The 21,574-nt window shown below is 40.9% G+C and overlaps 1 protein-coding gene across 1 annotated transcript in view; it reads right to left on the bottom strand.

Annotated features, from left to right (window-relative positions):
* Positions 1 to 347: 347 nt before the first annotated feature.
* Positions 348 to 21,574, bottom strand: part of LOC128094714 (solute carrier family 22 member 19-like) — a 38,907-nt gene continuing 17,680 nt past the window's right edge. The window contains exons 5-10 of the mRNA XM_052713211.1: positions 19,457 to 19,580; positions 13,862 to 13,977; positions 4,754 to 4,968; positions 3,061 to 3,169; positions 1,831 to 2,034; positions 348 to 558 (exon numbers count right to left, since the gene is read on the bottom strand). Coding sequence (XP_052569171.1) covers positions 498 to 558; positions 1,831 to 2,034; positions 3,061 to 3,169; positions 4,754 to 4,968; positions 13,862 to 13,977; positions 19,457 to 19,580 — 829 coding nt within the window. The 3' untranslated portion in view covers positions 348 to 497. The remainder of the gene's footprint in view (positions 559 to 1,830; positions 2,035 to 3,060; positions 3,170 to 4,753; positions 4,969 to 13,861; positions 13,978 to 19,456; positions 19,581 to 21,574) is intronic.

Genomic DNA, 21,574 nt, shown 5'->3' with positions numbered 1-21,574 from the left:
CTCTCCCTCTCCCTCTCCCTCTCCCTCTCCCTCTCCATGCCTACCATCCTGGAACCATGAAGTGATCAGCTTTCCCCCAGCACACCTTTCTGCCATCATGTATTGTCTTCCACAAACCTTGAAATAATAGACCCAAGTGGCCATGGGCTGAAATTGATGATAACTCTACAATAAATCATCCATCTTTAATTTTCCCAGGCATTATGTCACAGCAGTGGGAGGAAGGTTCATCGCACCCTATTGGAAACTTCACAGGTATCTGCTATCATAGAAATATCTTTGAAGATTTATTTCACTGTTATGATTTCCTTTAATTTTGTTTTTGGATTATATATGTATCAATTGAGTATGGCAATGTTAATTTTAATACAAATTATCTACTATATTATTATTTGCTGAAAAATGTTTGCTATATTCAGAGTGATCTTGGATCATCATAAACATTAGTGATATTTTTCTTGTCTTGCTTCTTGATCAGATTCCATTCTTGGAGTTCCTTAAAACTGTGTCACTTTGATGAAAGTATCTTTTTGCTTTACTTGTCTGAAGATTCTCCCTCTGTAACACATACAGCAAACATCAAAAATATATAACAGTGAAACTGAGAGGACACAGAGAAAAATGGCATCCCCGGTACTCTTTAGAGCAAACTCATCCTTCACCCAACAGCTTTGAAAACATCCATTATTCTTGCCAAATGACTTGAGTACATCTTGTGACATAAAAGGCCAACTACCCTGGTAACTTCTCTGTGTGATAGCTAATCTTGGTTGTCAACTTGACATGCCTGAGAAGAGAAAACTTTGGTTGAGGAATTGATTCATCAGATTAAGCCTGTGGCATGTCTTTGGAGCATTTTCTTGATTGCTGATTAATATAAGAGGGCCTAGCCTACTGTAGGTGGTACTGTCCTTAGGCAGATAGCCTAAGCTCTATATGAAAGGTAGCTGAGCAAGCCAGAGGAAGCAAACTAGTAAGTAACATTCCTTGATTACTTTCTTCTTCAAGTTCTTGTCTTGGCTTCCTTCAGTGATGAACTCTAATCTACAATCTAAAAACTAAAAATAAACCCTTTTCTCCTTAAGATGCATTTGGTCAGTGTTTTATCACAGCAACAGAAGAACACTTTCTTCCTTGGTTATCATGGTATTCTCCAAGGAGGTTTAGGTGGGGGAAGGCAATGGAAATGCACCAAGTTTTGAAATCTTGCCCATTTCTTCACATTCTATGACCCCTTTGTTGACCATTCCCTTCTTCTCTGTCATGAACTCTTTCATTCCTAGTGAAAAAGATAATCTGAATCTCATAGCAAAAACAAGAGTCCTTCTCTCAGACATGTGTCATCTGTGGCAGGTCTTTAGACCTATATCTAATTTCCTTTAAGTTATTCAGTGACCATTGCACACTCAAGCATATAGGTACTGTCAGTTTCAGACAGCTTACTAGCACTTACTAGGTTTGAGGGATGAACTAACATTTGTATTTGAACGTGCTTGTGAAATATCATCAAGGATATGTGTTTCACACAAGGTCAGAGAGGACAAAAGACACATACTCTTGTCCTATTTATCTCTAAATCTCACAATACAGTCTAGGTAGAGCTGGCCTTTGTTATATAGAGACTTTCCAGTCACATCTGAAACCATTGTATGAAAGGATATGCAAATTGTTCTATACCAAACACAAATTCCATGAGTAAACAACAAAAAAAAGAACCTACCTAGTTATCAGGCCACCTGGCACAGAGTACTTTGGGAGACAAGGCTTTTTCACCTTCCTCATAACAGACCATTAGCACAGAAGTCCCATAAGGAGCAGGGGTTTACTCACTCATTTTCCACATCTTGTATGGAGTCAGGCAGAGGCTGATTCTTGGTCTCAGGAAGAAGAAGGACAACAAGACTACCAAGGATGGGGAGGACCCCATAGATGATCCAGGGTAAGGAGTCAAAGTATGTCTTGAGGATCATAAACAAAGGAGACAAGGATGCCCCAATACTTCCAGAAATTCCAATGATTCCTAAAGCAGTTGCCCTTGAGCACAAAATAGAATGCAGAAATAACTGCGTGAGGATGCACATTTGAAATTTGTGACTTAGAATTCTGCATTACTTATGAAAATCAGCAGTATATTTAGGCATAAGAATGTTGATAATTTTTGCTCTTGTTTTTCCCATTTCTGTTTCATTTGATCACAATATTGAAACACTCACTTATCACTTACAAACTCATACCCAGAGGAATAAATACTACATGTTTTCTCCACTGTGGTGATCCTAGATTTTAGCTTCTATGGATATGTATACATGGGGTGGAAGTGTGGGTAAAGCTAGGAAACTTGAATGGAGACAATGAGGGAAAAAGAAAAGATCTTAAGTGAGAAAGATGTTAATGGTGCACATGTGACATGGAAGGAGGAGAGTGGCAATTAGAGGGACGGAGGTAACTAGCAGAAGGGGATTTGAGGGATCAAAGTAACAGAGCAACCAAAACAGAATAGATGTGAAAATGTATAATAAGCCTATTATTCTTCATGCTAACTTTTTTAAACTAATTTTTAAAAAGTAAAAAAAAAAATTAAAGTAGATTATTTCTCATGATTTTTGCTTTTTTTGGGTTCCAAGTGTTATCTTAGATTTAATTAGTGGTACATTAATAGCCTTAACAGCAACTAACAAAAAGGTGACTTTGAGGAAACTTTGGACATACTTTGTTGTTATTATCACAATCAATTGTTTTAGATAACTATCCAGTCAATGAGAGTGAATAAGCTAAGCCAACAAGATGGCTCAGCAAATAAAAGTGTCATCAAACCTGATGACTCAACTTCAATCCCTGAGACCAGAAAAGAATCAACTCCTGAAAGTTATCTTCTGACCTCTATGGACACATGGTAGCAAGCACATACCTGCATAAACACCTATCATACACACACATGCACACACACTAAAAATAATTAATTAATTAATTAATTAATTAATTAATTAAAAGTAAATATCAAAAATATTTAAGAGTAGAAAAGTTTGTTCTGACCCTGACAATGAACTGTGAGTCTTGTACCTGATTGTGGTGGGGAGTAGCTCATTTGCATGCACAAGAGTATTACCAACAGAGACAAAAGAAAATGCTCCTCCCAAAGTTGCCAAAACCATACGCAGGATCTGCATTTCTAGAGAGAAGAAGACCAAGAACCGTCATGAAATCTGAGCTGTGGAAATTTGTACTCTTCAAATCCCAAACGGAAAACATTCTTACTGAGGATGAGTAAAAGTGTAAAATATAGTGTAGAGAAAATGTATAGAGGCAGAATTCCCTCACTTGGCTAATAAATTGAAGAAGGTAACCTATCTACATATATTGGTTTATGGAGAAGCAAAGCTTCCAAAATTTGGATTCATGTGCCTTAAATATCTTGATATTTGCTTAAAAAGTAGAAAGCTGGGTGAGTTCAGAAGGAGTTCACTTTCATCTTCTCTATCCAGTGTTTCAGCGATTTCTCATGCAGAGTGTAGGAATATTATGGAGAAATAACTAAGGACTATACGCTCATTCAGATTCTCAGGAAATTTAAATCCACAATTAATGTGAAATACTGCAGAATTGTGTCATGAGAAGACAGAAGTCCTATTGTGGTGTGTAAGATGGAGATTGGTTTGGTTTGAAATAATGTTTCAAGACTCAAGAATAAGGACTGCTGCTAGGAAAAATGTCAGATTTTGAAAACCACTCAAGAAAAGTTTTATAAAGTCATTTTCTACTCAATTCAATGTAATGTAATATTCAAACTTTGTATTGAGCCTTCAGGTGAGCCAAAAAACACTTACAGTATTGCTGAATTCAAGAGTTATGACCCTCCAGGCAGTGGGACCGGGTCCTGTGCTCATTGTATGAGTTGGCTGTTTGAAACCTGGGGCTTATACAGGGTCGATTGACTTGGCCTGGGAGAGGACCTGCCTGGACTGAGTCTACCAGGTTGATCTCAGTCCTCAGGGGAGGCTTTGCCCTGGAGGATGTGGGAATAGGGGGTAGGCTGGGGGGAAGGGGAGGGGACGGGAAGGGGGAGAACAAAGGAATCCATGGCTGATATGTAGAACTGAATTGTTTTAGAAAATAAAATTTAAAAAAAAGAGTTATGACCACCTGTGTACCACCTATTTATTACTTAAGTCCATTTAATTCAGTGGAGTCAGTTCTAACAGTCTTAATGCTTAATCCATTCATACTTTCATGTATTTCAATACAAGTCATGTTTATTTTCTTGATATAGCTTTCCAAATGAGGGTTGTATTTGTGATCTCATATTATGAAGTTCATAAATTCTAACTCTACACAGAGTTCAGAAAATTAATTGTTACTGAAGCTGAAGTAATGAGACAGAGCTACACAGAGGAAGAAACAGTATGCTGTGGTCATTTTAAATCAGATTATAAGGTCCTGTATGGACTAACAGAACTTGGAAATGATTGGTCGGTTTTCATGTGCATCTTGAATATAATAAACATTTATCTACTAGAACCAAATGTGACTAACTATTGTGCCCTAAATGCCCAGATTGGTCACAAGAAATTCTTTTTCTGTTTGTTTGTTTGTTTGTTTGTTTGTTTGTTGAGACAGGATTTTTCTGTGTAGCTTTAGAGTCTTTCCTGGGAGAAATTCTTGGAATGTATTTTGTTCTGATTTCATAGGTGGGTCTAAAAGTCCTGAGGAAAGGGAAAAAGATAATCTCTTTGCTCACCCTGTGTTCTTTCCTCACCTTCAGGCACAAATATTATGGCCAAAATGGAAATTCCAAGCAGGGATATGGTAAACAATTGACTCATTCTACGGCCCATGTGATTCAGTAAAAAAATTCCAAGTAAATTGGCTGGAATGGTGATTACACCAAGAAGACACTGCAGTAGGAAGACATTAGTCCTCAGGTGCTGGAAGTTGATCAGCAGGCCAAACACAGATATCCATGTCAGAAATCTATAAAGAACAAAGAAAGTTGCATCATGAGTTTGGATTTGATGTCAAAGCAGTCAGTTTTAGTTGTTAAAACATAAAGTTACAGCTGGGTTAGGTCCCCAGTGTGGCAGTGCTGATGGTATGACTCAACTTCTACCTGAGCTGGGTTTGCTAGAAAACAGAAACCTAAAGCATTTCTCAGAAGCCCTGAAAGTCTGACTGAATGCTCCTGACTGCAACTGTCAGCATCTCATCTGTCTGACAGAGTTCCTATTTTAACCACCTGGCTGTCCCATCTTCTGAGCAGTACCCCCTGCCATCTACCAAAAAAAAACAAAAAAAAAAAAAAACCAAGCTTCTGCAACTACTGATGTCCTCTGCTGTCTGAAGGAGTTTGACGCTTTTTTTAAGTTAAATAGTTCTTTCTAGCTACTAAAAATGGCTGTGTTTGGTTGTTTCTTGTTGTGCGTGCTTATATTTGGTGCCAAAACCCAGGAGAGATACCTGTGTCCACCTTTGGGGAACCAGTCCCTCCTTTAACCAAACCAAGAACTACCAGCTGGGCGCTTCCATGATAGAGCTCATTTGCCTCCGTCATGTATTATATTTAACTCCAGATTCTCTCTCACCATTTCTCCTGAAGGCCTACCCATCTCTTCTCACAGACTAGAGCAAGTGCCCTTCTCTCAGACAGTTTCAGAATTTTCTCTCACACTCACTGAAGCCTGCTACAAAAGTCTTGCTGTACATCAGGCAGTCTCTCACACTCTCCTCAGTGCATTTCACTTGGTTGGGGACAACCATCTCTTGAAATCTGCGAATTCACTTGACAAACTTCAGTTCACTTAGGGACAACCTCGGGACTGAGTTTCCATCCAGAGGCACTCACCCCACCCCACCCTACTGGCTCACTGTTCCCTTCCTCTGCATCCTTATGTTCTGCACCCCTCTCCTTGCGCTTAATATGCCATTGGTCTCCTCCTCCTAACAGATCTTCTAGTTATAGTTCCCAATATCTGGACTTGGAAGGAAAGACTTTTCCTAATCATTTTCTATCTACTTTTGCCCTGATAGTGGGATTCCTTTTCTGCCACCCCATCCTCAGCTTTCCATCATCTCATCAACCATAGGATCCTCCCACCCTAGGCCAGATGTTGCCACTCCTCCTGCCTGCCTTCTCAAATCTCCTTTCTTCTTCCCTCTTCAGACTCAGCAATTTAATTAGGCCTTATGTTTGCTGCAAACTAGAAAATCTGTGAGATTTTATAAAAGTACATTTTACTAAAAAAAAAAAAAAGCCGGGCGGTGGTGGCGCACGCCTTTAATCCCAGCACTCGGGAGGCAGAGGCAGGCGGATCTCTGTGAGTTCGAGGCCAGCCTGGGCTACCAAGTGGGTCCCAGGAAAGGCGCAAAGCTACACAGAGAAACCCTGTCTCGAAAAACCAAAAAAAAAAAAATGTGCCTTGTTTAAAAAAAAAACCATTTTCCTGATATTTGTATAGTGTACTTTTATAAAATATCACAGTTTCTTGTATGACTCAATTTATCCAAATGAACTGGGTGGTGGTGGTGCACACCTTTAATCCCAGCACTCAGAAGGCAGACAGGCAGATCTCTGTGAGTTCAAAGCCAGCCTGGTCTACAGAGTGAGTTCCAGGACAGCTAGGGCCACATGGTGAAATCCTGCCTTGAAGACAAAACAAAACTATTTATCCAAATAGCTAAAGCCTAACACACTAATACATGAGTAGCTAGACATGTATCTTTAAGTTAGAAGTAGTTAGACACATATCTTTAAGTCAGTTTGTGTTAGCCTGAGTAGACCTCAGAAATTTATAAACCTTATCATTAAACTATATTGTTCCTTATCTAAAATCTCTTGGAGGCCTGGTATTGAACATAGTTGCCAAAGACTTAAGTTCAAACTTAACAGGGATAAAATTATAAAATCTTAATCTTGCAGGGAGAAGGGGCCAGGCCCTGCCTCAACTTGGTATGCCAGATTTTGTTGACTACTCAAGGGAGGCCTTACCCACTCTGAGGAGTGAATGGAGAGTGGGATGGGGGGATGGGGAGTGAGAGAAGGGGAAAGAGGGGTAACTGGGGATGGTATGTAAAACAAAACAAATGTCAGGAGCCATTACCATGAGCTATTGCAGCCTGCAGGATTATGCAGTGAGAAATTCAGCTATCCTAAAAAGGCCAACACACCAGAGTCAAGGATTCTGATGCAGGATTAAACCAAAATGCAGGTATTTTGGAATTATTTCCTTTTGAATGAATTGGTTGTTCCTTGTTGCAGATTTCTTGTGCAATTACAACTATGATATCTCCCCATTACCATCCATCTTTATGTAATGTGTTTATCTAATCTCACAATTACATCTCAATTTTATGAGCACATATATCTGTGGGTGATCAGGAAGATGATGTTTATTTTAACTGTACAATTTTGATATATAGAAAATACACTAGGATATGCTTCATAGCCAGATCCATTGATCCATGAGACTGTAGACACTTAAAGTCTGCTTTGTTCCTTATGCTCAGACTAACACAGAAAATAATAATCTCTCCTCAGTCTAACACAAACTGCACACACTTAGCTCATTTTTACTTCAGAGTAAAGTTCAAACTAGACTAAAGGCCTTTGTAAATAGACCATAAGTTTAAAACTTTACAGATATGCATGGGGTCAGAGTCACAGGTGTCTTACCAAGGTTACTAACACAAAACATCCTAAGAAAAGCCTGCCAATTCTTTGTGGTAATATTTCATTTGTGCTGAAATGTGGTGATATTTTATTTGTGCTTTAATAAATAAAGCTTGCCTGAAGATCAGAGGAAAAAGCTAGCCACAACACAGAAGTCATGCAATGTTAGCACACACCTTTAATCCTATCACTTAGCAGGCAGGATCTCTGTATGTTCAAGGCCACACTGGAAACAGAGCCAGGTGTGGTGGCACAAGCCTTAAATTCTAACACTAGTTAACCATAGAGGTCTGGAGGTCTGTACAGACAGACAGGAAGTGACAGAGCTGGGCAGGAGGAGGAAGTGATGTAGCTGAACAGAGAGAGCAAATCAGATGGCAAAACAGCAAGGCACATAGGCATGGGTAGACAGGAAGTAACTCCCATTTGGAAGCTGCAGAGTTGATGAGGTAAGGTTAGCTGTGACTTTCCCTATTTCCCTGATCTCTCTAAGGCTTTCACCCCTATATCTAGCTCTGTGTTTTTTATTTAATAAGACCATTTAGAAATTCATCTACAATTCTTTGCTTGCCAAGTCTGCTGAAAAAAAAAAACTGTCTCAGAGTTTGTTGCACTAGGCACTGTGCCCCCTCCTTCTGGTCCTGAGACCTTGGATCCTTGTGTTTTCATGGTAATGGCTCTGCTCCTTACCATGTGCTAGGGCATTGAGAGTTTTGATATTTTTCTCAGGATTGCAAGAAGTATCCTGTTAGAAATGCATGGGTAGGAGGCACAACCAGTTGAAGACAGGCCCAACTACCACCATCCCCCATCAGACCCTGTAACCTACAAGCCCCAATCCATGCCCCAAACCCACCTCTGAGACCACAGCTGCTCCCTAAGACACAGACTCTGCCAGCTCTAATTTGACCAAGAGTTGAGTCTTTGTTTTCCTAGCCACCACCCCAGCCTCTAGTCTTTAGGTCCAAGGACACAACCAGTTACAGGCCAGCACTCTTATAGGCAGGCCCAATTCCCACCATCCCCCACTGGACCCTGTAACCTACAAGCCCCAATCCACACCCCCAAAACACCAATCCTCCCTACAGCTGATAAACCCCTTCAGTAATGTGGCAAGATACAAGACTAACTCAAAAAAATCAGTAGCTTTCCTATATACAATGATAAATGGGCTGAGAAAGAAATCAGAGAAACATCATCCTTCGCAATAGCCACAAATAATATAAAATACCTTGGGGGTAACTCTAACTAAGCAAGTGAAAGACATGTATGACAAGAATTTTAAGTCCTTGAAGAAAGAAATTGAAGATGATATCAGAAAATGGTAAGATCTCTCATGCTCACAGATAGGTAGAACCGACATGATAAAATTGGCAATCTTACCAAAAGCAATCTACAGATTCAGTGCAATCCCCATCAAAATCCCAACACAATTATTCACAGACCTTGAAAGAACAATACTCAACTTCATATGGAAAAACAGAAAACCCAGAATATCTAAAACAATCCTTTACAATAAAGCAACTTCTGGAGGCATCACCATCCCTGACTTCAAGCTCTACTATAGAGCTATAGTAATATAAACAGCTTGGTATTGGCATAAAGACAGACATGTGGACCAATGAAATCAAATTGAAGATCCTGACATTAATCCGCACACCTATGAACACCTGTTTTTTTTCTTTTTAAAATTTTTTTCATTTTTCTTTATTAAGAAATTTTCTACTCACTCTACATACTACCCACAGATCCCCCCTCCTCCCTCCACCTACCCCCCCCCCGCCCTTTTTCCCAAGCCACTGCACATCCCCACATCCCCCTAATCAAGGTTTCCCATGGGGAGTCAGCAGAGCCTGGCACACTGAGCCTAGGCAGGTCTAAGCCCCTCCCCACTGCACCAAGGCTGCACAAGGTGTCACACCACAGGCACTGGGCTCCCAAAAGCCTGCCCATGCACCAGGGATAGATCCTGATCCCCCTGCCTGGGTGCCCCTCAAACAGCCAAACAATCATCTTCCATATCCAGAAGGCCCAGTCCAGTCCCATGGGGGTCCCATAGCCACTAGTCTATAGTTCATGGGCTTCCACTAGTGTGGCCTGTCATCTCTGCATGTCTTCCCATCATGATCTTAATGTCCCCTGCCTGCAGAATCCCTCCTCTCTCTCATCAATTGGATTCTCGGAGCTCAGCCTGGTGCCTGGCGCCTGGCTGTGGATCTCTGCATTGCCTCCATCGGTCACTGGACAAAGGCTCTATGATGACCTTTGTTAGAGTATTCACTAGACTGGTCATCAGAGAAAACCAGTCCAGGCACCCTCTAGACTACTGCCAGCACTCCAAGGTGGGGTTATCCTTGTGGATTCCTGAGAGCCTCCCCAGCACCCTGCCTCTTCCAATTCCCATGATGTCCCATCTATCATGGTATCTCCCTCCCTGCCCTCCCACTATGTCCTTGTTCCACCTCAACCTTCCCATTTCCCTATGTTCTCATGCCCCACTCCTTGCCCTCCGCCACCCCTTCCCACTCCCAGTCTGCTCATGCAAATCTCATCTACTTCTCCTTCGCTGGGCCATCCATGTGTCTCTCCTAGAGTCTGTCCCTATTAGCTAGCCTCTCTGGAGCTGTGGGTTGCAGTCTGGCCATCCCTTCCCTCACATCTAGTATCCACTTATGAGTGAGTACATACTATGTTTGTCCTTCTGAGTCTGTGTTACCTCACTCAGGATGATATTTTCTAGTTCCATCCATTTGCCTGCAAATTTCATGATATCATTGTTTTTTGCTGCTGAGTAGTACTCCATTGTGTATACGTGCCACATTTTCTTTATTCATTCTTCAGTTGAGGGACATCTAGGTTGTTTCCAGGTTCTTGCTATTATAAATAATGCTGATATGAACATAGTTGAGCATGTGTCCTTGTGGTAAGATTGAGCATTCCTTGGGTATATGCCCAAGAGTGGTATAGCTGGGTCTTGAGGAAGACTTATTCTCAATTTTCTGAGAAGCCACCATACTGATTTCCAGAGTGGCTGTACAAGTTTGAATTCCCACCAACAGTGGAGGAGTGTTCCCCTTGCTCTACATCCTCTCCAACATAAGCTGTCTTCAGTGTTTTTGATCTTACCGATTCTGACAGGTGTAAGATGGTATCTCAGAGTGAACACTGATTTTTGACAAAGAAGCCAAAAATGTACCATGGAAAAAAAGAAAGCATCTTCAACAAATGGTGCTGACATAACTGGATGTCAACATGTAGAAGATTGCAAATAGATCCATATCTGTCACCATGCATAAAACTCAAGTCCCAAAGACCTCAACTTAAATCCAGCTACACTGAGCAAGATAAAGGGGAAAGTAGGCAGTAGCTTAGAAAGCATTGGCATAGGAGACCACTTCCTAAATATATCACCAGTAACACAGATATGAGAGCAACAATTACTAAATGGGACCTCCTGAAACTGAGAAACTTTTGTATAGCAAAGGACACGATCATAACACAAAATGGCAGCAGGTCTTCACCAACCCCATATATGATAGAGGGCTGATCTTCAAAATATATAAAGAACTCAAGAAACTAGACAGCAAAATACCAAACAATCCGATTAAAAACTGGGCTACAGAGCTAAACAGAGAATTCTCAACAGCAGAATCTCAAATGACTGAAAGACATGGCTCAACATCCTTAGTCATCAAGGAAATGCAAATCAAAATGACTCTGAGATAATATCTTACACCTCTCAGAAAGACTATGATCAAAAACACTGAAGACATCTTAAGCTGGAGAGGATATGGGGCAAAGGGAACACTCCTCCACTGTTGGTGGGAATGCAAACTTGTACAGCCACTTTGGAAATCAGTATGGCAGTTTCTCAGAAAATTGGGAATCAATCTACCTCTGAGCCTAGCTACACCATTCTTGGGCATATACCAAAGGAATGCTCAATCATACTACAAGGACATATGCTTCATACAAGGACTATGTTCATAGCAGCATTATTCATAATAGCCAGAACCTGGAAGCAACCTAGATGCCCCTCAACCAAAGAATGGATAAAGAAAATGTGGCACATATACACAATGGAGTACTATGCAGCAGTCAAAAAAAACAATGTGCCCGACAGTGGTGGCGCATGCCTTTAATCCCAGCACTTGGGAGGCAGAGCCAGGCGGATCTCTGTGAGTTTGAAGCCAGCCTGGTCTACAGAGCTACGTAAAGAAACCCTGTCTTGAAAAACCAAAAAAAAAAAAAAAAATGACATCATGAAGTATGCAGGCAAATGGATGGAACTTGAAAACATCATCCTGAGTAAGGTAACCCAGACTCAGAAGGACAAACATAGTATGTACTCACTCATAAGTGGATACCAAGTGTAAAGCAAAGGATAACCAGACTACAACCCACATCTCCTGTAATCAGATTGGTAGCTACCCCCAATTGTTATTAGAGAGCCATTGTCCCATAACTGATGGAAACAGATGCAGAGATCCACAGCCAAGCACTGGGCAGAGCCTGGAGAATCCTGTTGAGGAGAGGAAGGAAGGATTGTATGAGACATGGGGTCAGGGTCATCACAAGGGAACCCACAGAAGCAACTGGTCTGCTCTTGGAAGATCACTGACTATGGACCAATGGCTAGAATGCCTGCACGGGACCAGCCTAGGCCCTCTGCCTGTGTGTGACAGTTGTATGGCTTGGTCTACTTGTGGGACTCCTAGCAGTGGGAGCAGGGCCAGTTCCTAACGCTTGGGCTGGCTTTTGGGAACCTGTTCCTAATGCTGGGTTGCCTTGCCCAGCCTTCATATAAGGAGAGGAGCTTAGTCCTACCTCAACTTGGTATACCATGCTTTGTTGGCAAGTATGAGAGACCTGCCCCTTTCTGAACAGAGGTGGAAGAGGGATGGATTGGGGAGAGACAGAGGGGAAGTGGGAGGAGGGAATGCTGTGGTCAGGATGTAAAATAAATGAAAAAATTTAATTAATTTTTAAAAAGTACTTCTTACGCTGGAGACATCTCTGTCCAACCTATATCTGCCCAACCCTCTTCATGTGGTGATGTGAAGACAACAAGCCAGAGGAAAGAATGTCCATGTTTCTGTCCCAGAACCATCTTCCAGGCCCTCAAGCTTTCCCTTGCCTTTGCTCTCTTTCCTGCCAGGAAGTTTCTGTCTTGTTACAGATGAATGTTCATGTTTATGTTGATAACTTTTCAGGCTTTATTTTTGCTATGACTCAAAGGAATGCACCTGCTTGAGCTTTTTGCAAGACACTTATTAACTGCTTTCCCTACAATGAGGATTCCAATGCAGATTGAAACAGGCAGTGGTACTAATGACCTGTCCTATTAACTTTAAAACATCCATGTACGCTTCAGGGAGTCGTGACTTGGCTCCATCGGCCACTGCTCAAATCTGCACCAGATCCCTTGTCTGACAAGAACTACTGTCAGTGAAAAGCTTAAGCTCTCCCACCTACCACCTGTCACTGGGGGTGGGGCCTTTGCTTCCCCTGGTCTTGAGGCTCCTTTCTACCCCCCAAACCACCTGGTCCCCCTGGCTAACCACCTGGGCAGCCTCTCCCTGCCATCAACCCATAGAAAACCAACAAGCTTTGGTAACTGCTGCTGTCCTCCACTGTTCAAGGCAGCTGGACAGGAATTTTTTTTTATTAAACTGTTATTTCTCTCCACAGAGAATGGCTGTATTTGTTAGTTTTTCTGTGCCTGCTTATAATTTGTTCTCTGGAATATTTATTGTAAATTATAATTTTATACTCATAATAAAATCATTGTATGATGATGGAATATAACATTGCTACTGAATTATTGAAGATGTAGTAGAGTTTGTGGGATGCACGATAAGTCCTTCCAGAGTTTTAGAATTTTAACTGTATCTTGAGCTGGTTGGAGGTTATCTAACTGTGTGTGTTCATTGAGAAGTTTACATTTATGCACCTTAATTTTGAGATTTTTTTTTATCTCTTTTGAAATTGAAATAGACAAATAGACATACTCAGGGACCAAGTTTGTACCATGACTGAGGTTCTCAGCATCAATCTCCGGTGCAAAATCCAGTAGGTGGTTGGATGAACACACCCATCACTGTACAATTAGTCTGTGCTCATATATTTAAAACCCTTTGACTACCTTCAGCTACAGAAATTCCTCATCAACTATTTTAATAGGCACTACATGAAGCCTACCTCACAAGAGACAGGAGGCACATCCGCTTGCGCAGGTTGGGTGTACGGAACAAGTCCCACAGGGAAGATTTTGTTTGTGAGGCCTCCAGCTCATCCTTCATGGTGGTTCTTACAACCTTCAACAACAGCGTTAACAAACTGTTTAGTGGTCACAAAATGATGGGCATTGTGGCACCTGCAGAGAACTGTAGCAATAGTAATTGTTTCTGTCTAGTAAGAAATATAAACATCAAAGAAGCCATGTCAGCTATAAAACTGGTGAGAAATGTGAACCCAAACAGCTAAAAAAAATTTAAGTGATTTCTGCAGTAAGGATATGTTAAGTAAGGAAGTATAGATAGATTCAGAACACTGAAGGTAGGGTGTATGTTAGAGATGCAGATTAGGAAGAAAAAAACAAGTGAAGACTCATTTAGATTATGATCTATGTGGTTTGACAAAGAAATGTGCCCCATAGGCTCAGGTATTTGAACACTTGGTAGCCAGTTGATGGCACTGTTTAGAAGGTGGAAAGGCTTTGAGAATTCACAGCCTCACCCTACTTCCAGTTTGCACACTCTGATTTTGGCTTGCAGTTAAAGATACACAGTCTCTCAGCTTCCTGCTCCAGCTCCCTGCTACCATGCTCCTCCACCATTATGCATTCTCCTCTGGATCTGTAAGCTCAGGTAAACTTCTGTAAGTTTTTTTCGTCATGGTATTTTTATCACAGCAACAGAAAAGTAATCAGTACAGAACATATCAGAAAGTAGGTTGCTGCTGTAAAGAATCTGACCATGTTGTTTTTTGGAGGAATATTGAAGACTTTAGAGCTTTGGACTAAAAAAGCTACTACTGCTATAAACAGAGATTAGCAGGCGATTCTAACAGGAGTCTGGAAGATAGCATCGCTGAGAGCGGTGCTGGTAGAGGCAACCCAATTGTTGAGGTTCAAAGAGTAATATTAGCAGCTGGGCTACAGACCTCGGATATGATACTTTGACAAAGAATATGGCTGGGTTTTTTTTTTGGCCCGGATCCTGAGAATTTACATGAGATTAAATCAGTGGTTCTTGACCAATGGGTCATGATCCCTTTGGAGTTCAAATGACCTTTTCACAGGGATCACCTAAGACCATCAGAAAAAAAAAACAAAAAACAGATAGTTACATTACAGTTCATAACAGTAGCAAAATTACAGTTATAAAGTATCAACAAAAACAATTTTATGGTTGTTGGAGGTCACCACACATGAGGAACTGTATTAGAGGGCTGCAGGACTAGGAAGGTTGAGAACCACTGAAGTAAATTAACAGGCAATAAACTAATTTCTCTAACAAAGAACATTTCAAACCAGAGGAACGTTGAGTCTGTGGTGTGGTTATATTACTGAAAGCTCTTCTGCAGGTCTACAGTGAAAAAAAGCAAGTGGAGCAAAAGAAATGCAAAATGTAAAGTTTGCAGAGGAAAAAATAAAAGATCACTAGGATGTTGTGCAACCAAAGCATGTGTTTAAAGAAAGGTTGTAATTGTTAAGGAGATCGGAACCATTAAGGAAAGTCTTCTTGCCCTTCTTTGGAACAATGGGAAATTTGCTAAAGGGCAAGACCCCACCATTTAAGCTTCCAGCTTGTAAAAGGTTAAAGCCTAAGAGAGGAAGCACTTGCTTCAACTTTAAAAAGCTGATGTAGTCAAAGTGGGCCAGGGTCCATCCCAAGCTAGCACAGCCCAATTTGCCAGGATTGTACATGTAGTACTGGCTTTGAAGGCACTAAAGATGCAAAAGTGTGGTGATATTTTATCTGTGTGCCCCAATAAAGTTTATCTGAGGATCAGAGGAAAAAGCCAGCCACTATATTAAACATAGAAGTCAGGCAATGGTAACACACACCTTTAATCCTATCACTCAGGAGGCAGGGATCCATCTGGCTCTCTGTGAGTTCAAGGCGACACTGGGAACAGAGCCAGGTGTGGTGGCACATGCCTTAAATTCCAACACCAGTTAACCATAAAGGTCTGGAGGTCTGTACAGACAGACAGGAAGTGGCAGAGCTGAGCTGAAAGAGGAAGTGATGTAGCTGGGTGGAGAGGAAATGAGTTGGCAGAACAGAAAGGTATATAGGAGTGGGTATACAGGAAGTAGGTTTCTTTGGAAGCTGCGAAGTTGGTGAGGTGAGGTTAGCTGTGGCTCTTCCTATTCCTCTGATCTCTCAGGTTTTTAACCCCGATATCTGGCTCCAGGTTTTTTATTTAATAAGACCATTTAAGATTCAAGTTACGCCGGGCGGTGGTGGCGCACGCCTTTAATCCCAGCACTCGGGAGGCAGAGGCAGGTGGATCTCTGTGAGTTCGAGGCCAGCCTGGGCTACAGAGTGAGTTCCAATACAGGCTCCAAAGCTACACAGAGAAACCTTGTCTCAAAAAAACAAAAAAAAAGATTCAAGTTACATTCAAGTCAGATTCTTCCTCTGTGGTTTCAAAAAGCCACTGGGACCATCCAAACGTGTACCAGTGCTGGAATCATGGCAATAAGTTCCTTAGAGTCTAGGACTCCTTCAGAGTCCTTTGCATAAAACTGTGAAAGGGAAGCCTGGGTTTCAGTGGAAACCCCAAGATACAGGAAGCACCAGGGCCATAAGACATCTGCCAAGGAGAGTTGAATCCAGAGAGTTGAACAAGCCTAAAAGAGATGTATGTTGCAGGTGACAAGTCTGAAATCATCGAGCCAATCTAAGCCCTTTGAAATTAAATGTCTAGACACTGGACATGGAACTACAGGATTTGGTGTTTGCCCTGCTATATTTTGGTCTTGCTTTAGTCCAGTGTTTCTTCGCTATGCTCCCATTTCTCCCATTTGGAATGAGGATGTACATTCTATGCCATTGTATGCTAGAACTCTGTAACTTGTTTTGTTTTGTTTTAAATGGGGTTGCAGTTAAGAGATTTTCTTGAGTCTCAGAAGAGACTTTGTCCTTTAGACTTTTGAACAGTTCTCAAGACTGTGAATGGCTTGTGTTCAAGTTTTAGGCTAAATGCATTTTACATTATGATATGGCCATGAACCCATGGAGTCCACAGAGTAGAATGTGGTGATTTCAATGAAAAATGTCCACCATAGGCTCATATAACTGAACACTTGTTCTCCAGTTGATGATGCTATTTGAAGATGATATAGAACCTTTAGGAGGTGGATTCTTGCTGAAGGAAGTACATCCCTGAGGGTAGGCTTTAGAAGTTTATAGCCTCACCCCACTTCCAATTCACTCTCTCTGTTTCCTGCTGCTATGCTTGTTTGTTTGCTGCCATGCCTCCCTCATCATTATGGACTCTCCCACTGGAATCATAAACCAAGTAAACTCTTGATCACAGCAACAGAAAGTAACTAATATGCTGTTGTGTGATATTTTGATTTCATTCTGACAATGAAGTTTGCTTTGAGTCAGAGGTCAGAACTAGCCACTAGCTGACCAAAATTAACCATAGAAGTTTTGGAGGACTGAGGACAGATAGGAGACAAAGTAGTAAGGCAGGACTGAGAGAGGATCTCAGGTTTTTTGGATGGACGAACAAAAAAGATTGGTCACTGTGGCTTCTCCGCCACTTCTCTGATCATTCAGGTTCTTACCTCAATACCAGACTCCCGATTTTTTTATTGATAAAGAATAATTAGATAAACACTTCAATAAACTTTACTAGCTTCCTTCTTTTTATCTTGTCCAGAACACAAGCCCAGAGGATGGTGATGCCCTTTTTAAGGTAGTCTTCCTAGTTCATCCTGATCAAGATGATCCTTTACAGTCATGCTCAGAAACCAAACTAATATAAATAACTCTCACAGGTATCCTGAAAACTTATATCCTAGGTGATTCTAGATCTTGTCAAGTTGACCATACCATTGCTTATGGTTTTGTACCAGAACTACCAGTAAGAATATATTACTAAATATATCACATGCCTTTCTATCAGGATATAGAGAAATCAAGCTGACATTAAGCTTGAAAGTTTCTCCCTGCTGGCTAGCATTCAAAGGACTAGAAAGTACTCTTCAGGCTTCTGCAAAAGAATTTTCATCAACAATTTATTCAGCTGTAAATACTTGTGCCACACTATAACATACCAGGGAAGGTATGTCTGCTTGGGCAATGCTGGCATCACTGCCGTGAAATTAAAAAGCCACTTTCTGATTGAAGTTGAGGCCTGTACCACAGGAGAAAACTCATATCTGGTGCATTGAACCTAGGTAAAAACCCATAGCTGTACACATTATAGACCTTAGTGGGAGAGTATGGTAGTCTGAATGAGAATGGCCCCCATAAGCATGTCTATTTGAATGCTTGGTCCCCACTTGGTGGAACTGTTTGGAAAGAATTAGGAGGTGTGGTCTTGTTAGATGAGATGTGTCACTGAGGGTGGGCTTTGAGGTTTCAAAAGCTATGTCACTCCCAGTTAGATAGCTTGCTCTCTTCCTACCCACCCCCCTCTCTCCCTTCTCCAGTACCATGCCTTTCTGCCTGCTGCCATGCTCCCCACCATAGACTCTAACCCTCTGGAACTGTATTCCCCCAAATTGAATGCTTTCTTTTATAAGTTGCCTTGGTCACGGTGTTTTTGTCATGGTAATAGGAAAGTAACCAAAACAGGAAGCTACTGTTGCTGTTTTGTTTGGACATAATGTACCAGTGAATTGCCATCTAAATATCTTTATTTGTGTCCATATAGCAGTGCTGCTGTCAAATATGGTCAGAGAAGTGTCTTTTTATAGTGGGTGCAGTTACTGCAAACTCAAAACTGGTCAAAGTGCTGAAAATAGGAGGCTATTGAGTGCTCATTTTTAAATTGGACATCTATATCACCACTTCCAAGGTTCAAGAAATGATATGAGGGGTTTACGAGGCAAGGGAAGGGGTGGAGTACATAGAATTCTATCTTCAAGGCCTTATATGGCCATTACATGGCTTAAACTCTTAGAAGTTGTGGTTACCTGCCCAAGACCTGTCCAGAGGGTCCAATCAACATTCCATTATGGAAAGTAGAGAGGATTGTAAGGCCATTCTCCTTCTTCAGGATTTATTGACCATTGCTAGATGGAAGGGGTCATAAAGGCCTACTGATCCACAAGACTGATAGTCAGTTAATGATTTCTGGGAGAAGAAAGACATTTTCTTCAACGGAATAGCCACTGTAAGTTGCCCACTGTCCTGTAAATAACATCTTAGCCATGCTTCTAGAGTTAATCCTAATTTAACTTCTTGGTTCACACACAAAAAAGACATGAAAGTGCGAAAGGATTGTGTAAGAAGAGGAAGGAGATAAGTGGGAATGAAAGAAGAATAAGAGCAATGAGTGATAAATATGATAAAAATATGTAAAATACATATATGAAAATGTTATAACACTCATTATTATGTCTAACTAAGATATGCTAAGAAAAAGTTTTAAAATGAATAAAATCCTGTGGATAAGTTTTTAGAAATTAAATTCAATAAGCAAAAGTCCCTCTTGAAATAAATATATGTATGCAATATATATAATAGTGGCTTATTGCATTTTGACACCTAAACATATATGTATCAGGCTTGTGTTTCCTCTGTGTCATAACAAGTCCATTATGCTTACCTCCATGGTTAGGATGTCTCCAGAATTCTTCATTCCATTTATGTGTGCAACTTTTCTAAGTTCCTTTAAGCTCTTTTGAGGTTTGTTGATCACAATCAGCCACCGAGCTGACTCTGACATCCACCTGCTCAAGAAGATGTTGAAAGTAAAATCAATTTTCATTTGGTCATTTCTTGCACCACATTTGTCCTTGGGTAGTTTTATTATTAGTCTAATGGTTACAATTCATTCTGTTATAGCAGTAATATAATCATATGTTGTCTGGTACCTTCACCAGGAAACAATTCACCCATGCAGTACACCTGTACTTCTGGAATGCAGAACCAGAGTCATTTGGGTCTCCCTGCCATGATTTGGATGCAAATTTACATGGAGTTCACTGAACTGGAATATAAGGGACACCTGTATAGCACTTTGCCAGATTCCTTGTTAGAATGCAGGAAGCGCCGGGCGGTGGTGGCGCACGCCTTTAATCCCAGCACTCGGGAGGCAGAGCCAGGCGGATCTCTGTGAGTTCGAGGCCAGCCTGGGCTACCAAGTGAGTTCCAGGAAAGGCGCAAAGCTACACAGGGAAACCCTGTCTCGAAAAAAACCAAAAAAAAAAAAAAAAAAAAAAAAAGAATGCAGGAAGCATTTATTCATATTTTTTCCTAAATTAAGGACCTCTGGAAAATTTTGCATAGTAATTATACCATCTGAATTGCATTCATTACTACACCAAGCACCTGATGGTATCTAGCCACTCATTAAAGATGAACCTGACTTAGTTTCTCACCTATATAATGGGAACTTCAGTACTACAATGTTGATTGATGTGTTGTAAAGATTTAAATTATATGAATGAGTCTGACAGATTTACTCCTTCGTCTATAAGAACTCATCTCACTGTATCAGACCTATAAGCACGTCTTAGAATCGTTTCTAAGCTAGTGTGCCTTCTCTGTTGATCTAATATTCTAACACTTTTTAAGTGTTTTTAAAAGAGGAAAGGGTATGATTTTGCTCTGGGAGCTAAGCCCCACATAGCCTCTTGCACTAAATAGGGGACCCCAGCTTTCCCTGCTCAGGCTCATTCAGGCAGCCCCGAAACTCACTGCACCAACCTAAAGAGAAAAATTACATCTCAACCATACTGAGACTTAGTCCTCTCCTGAGTATTGTAAGTATCTCTAGTAAAAGAAAAGGCAGCCTGAACAAAAAAGAGGAAGAAATAAACACTCAACCAACAAAGTTCTCCAACTGCTTCAGTCCCCACTCAGAAACAAGATAAACCAAGACAACATGACTCTTCCAAAAATTACTAATCCCAAAATAATGATCCATAATAAAAATGACCAGAAAAAATCCCAGACAAATAATTCAACATAGTTATTATAACTATATTTAGCACTTCAAATAATATGTGAATATGCTCCAAGAGAACAAAAACAAAGAGAAATAAAATAAGAAAGTCGATGCAAGATATAAAAACAGAATTCAGTGAAGAGGTGGAATTACTGAAGAAAAACTAAGCTGAAATGATGCTGAAAATGAAAAACTCAATAATTAATTCGAATAGAAACCTCAGTGGAACCCAGGCTGGCATCAAACTCATGATCCTCCTGCCTCTGCCTCCTTCAGCAAATCCTACTGGTGTGTGCCACTACAACAGTCTGTTAAGCTTAGACTTTTAGTTGGACTCCTAACAATGGAAAGGGGGATGTCTCTAAATATTTTGCCTGCTTGTGGGACCTTTTTCTCCTACTGGGTTGTCTTGTCCAGCCTTGATATGAGGACTTATGCCTAGTCTTATTGAATCTTGTTATGCCACCATCAGTTGATGTCACTGGGAGGCCTGTTCTTTTCTGAAGGGAAGTGGAGGACCAGTGGATGGGGGGTGGGCAGACTAAGAGGATGGAAGGGAGGGGAGGCTGTGGTCAGGATGTATTATATGAGAGAAGAATAAACTTAAGTAAATAAATAACAACTTTGTAGAGAATAAAACTCAGTGGAAAGCCCCGTCAACAGAATGGATGATGCAGAAAATGAAGTATTAGGGATGGAAGACAAGGTAGAAGAAACAGGTCATTCAGTGAAGGTCAATGATATATTTTTAAATATGCATGAAAGGATTGTTGC

Source organism: Peromyscus californicus, unplaced genomic scaffold, assembly GCF_007827085.1.
Source record: "Peromyscus californicus insignis strain IS unplaced genomic scaffold, ASM782708v3 Scaffold_4__1_contigs__length_199733344, whole genome shotgun sequence".
Classification (NCBI taxonomy): domain Eukaryota; kingdom Metazoa; phylum Chordata; class Mammalia; order Rodentia; family Cricetidae; genus Peromyscus; species Peromyscus californicus.
Note: the sequence above shows the minus strand (reverse complement) of the source record. Positions and strands in the feature narration are given on the sequence as shown.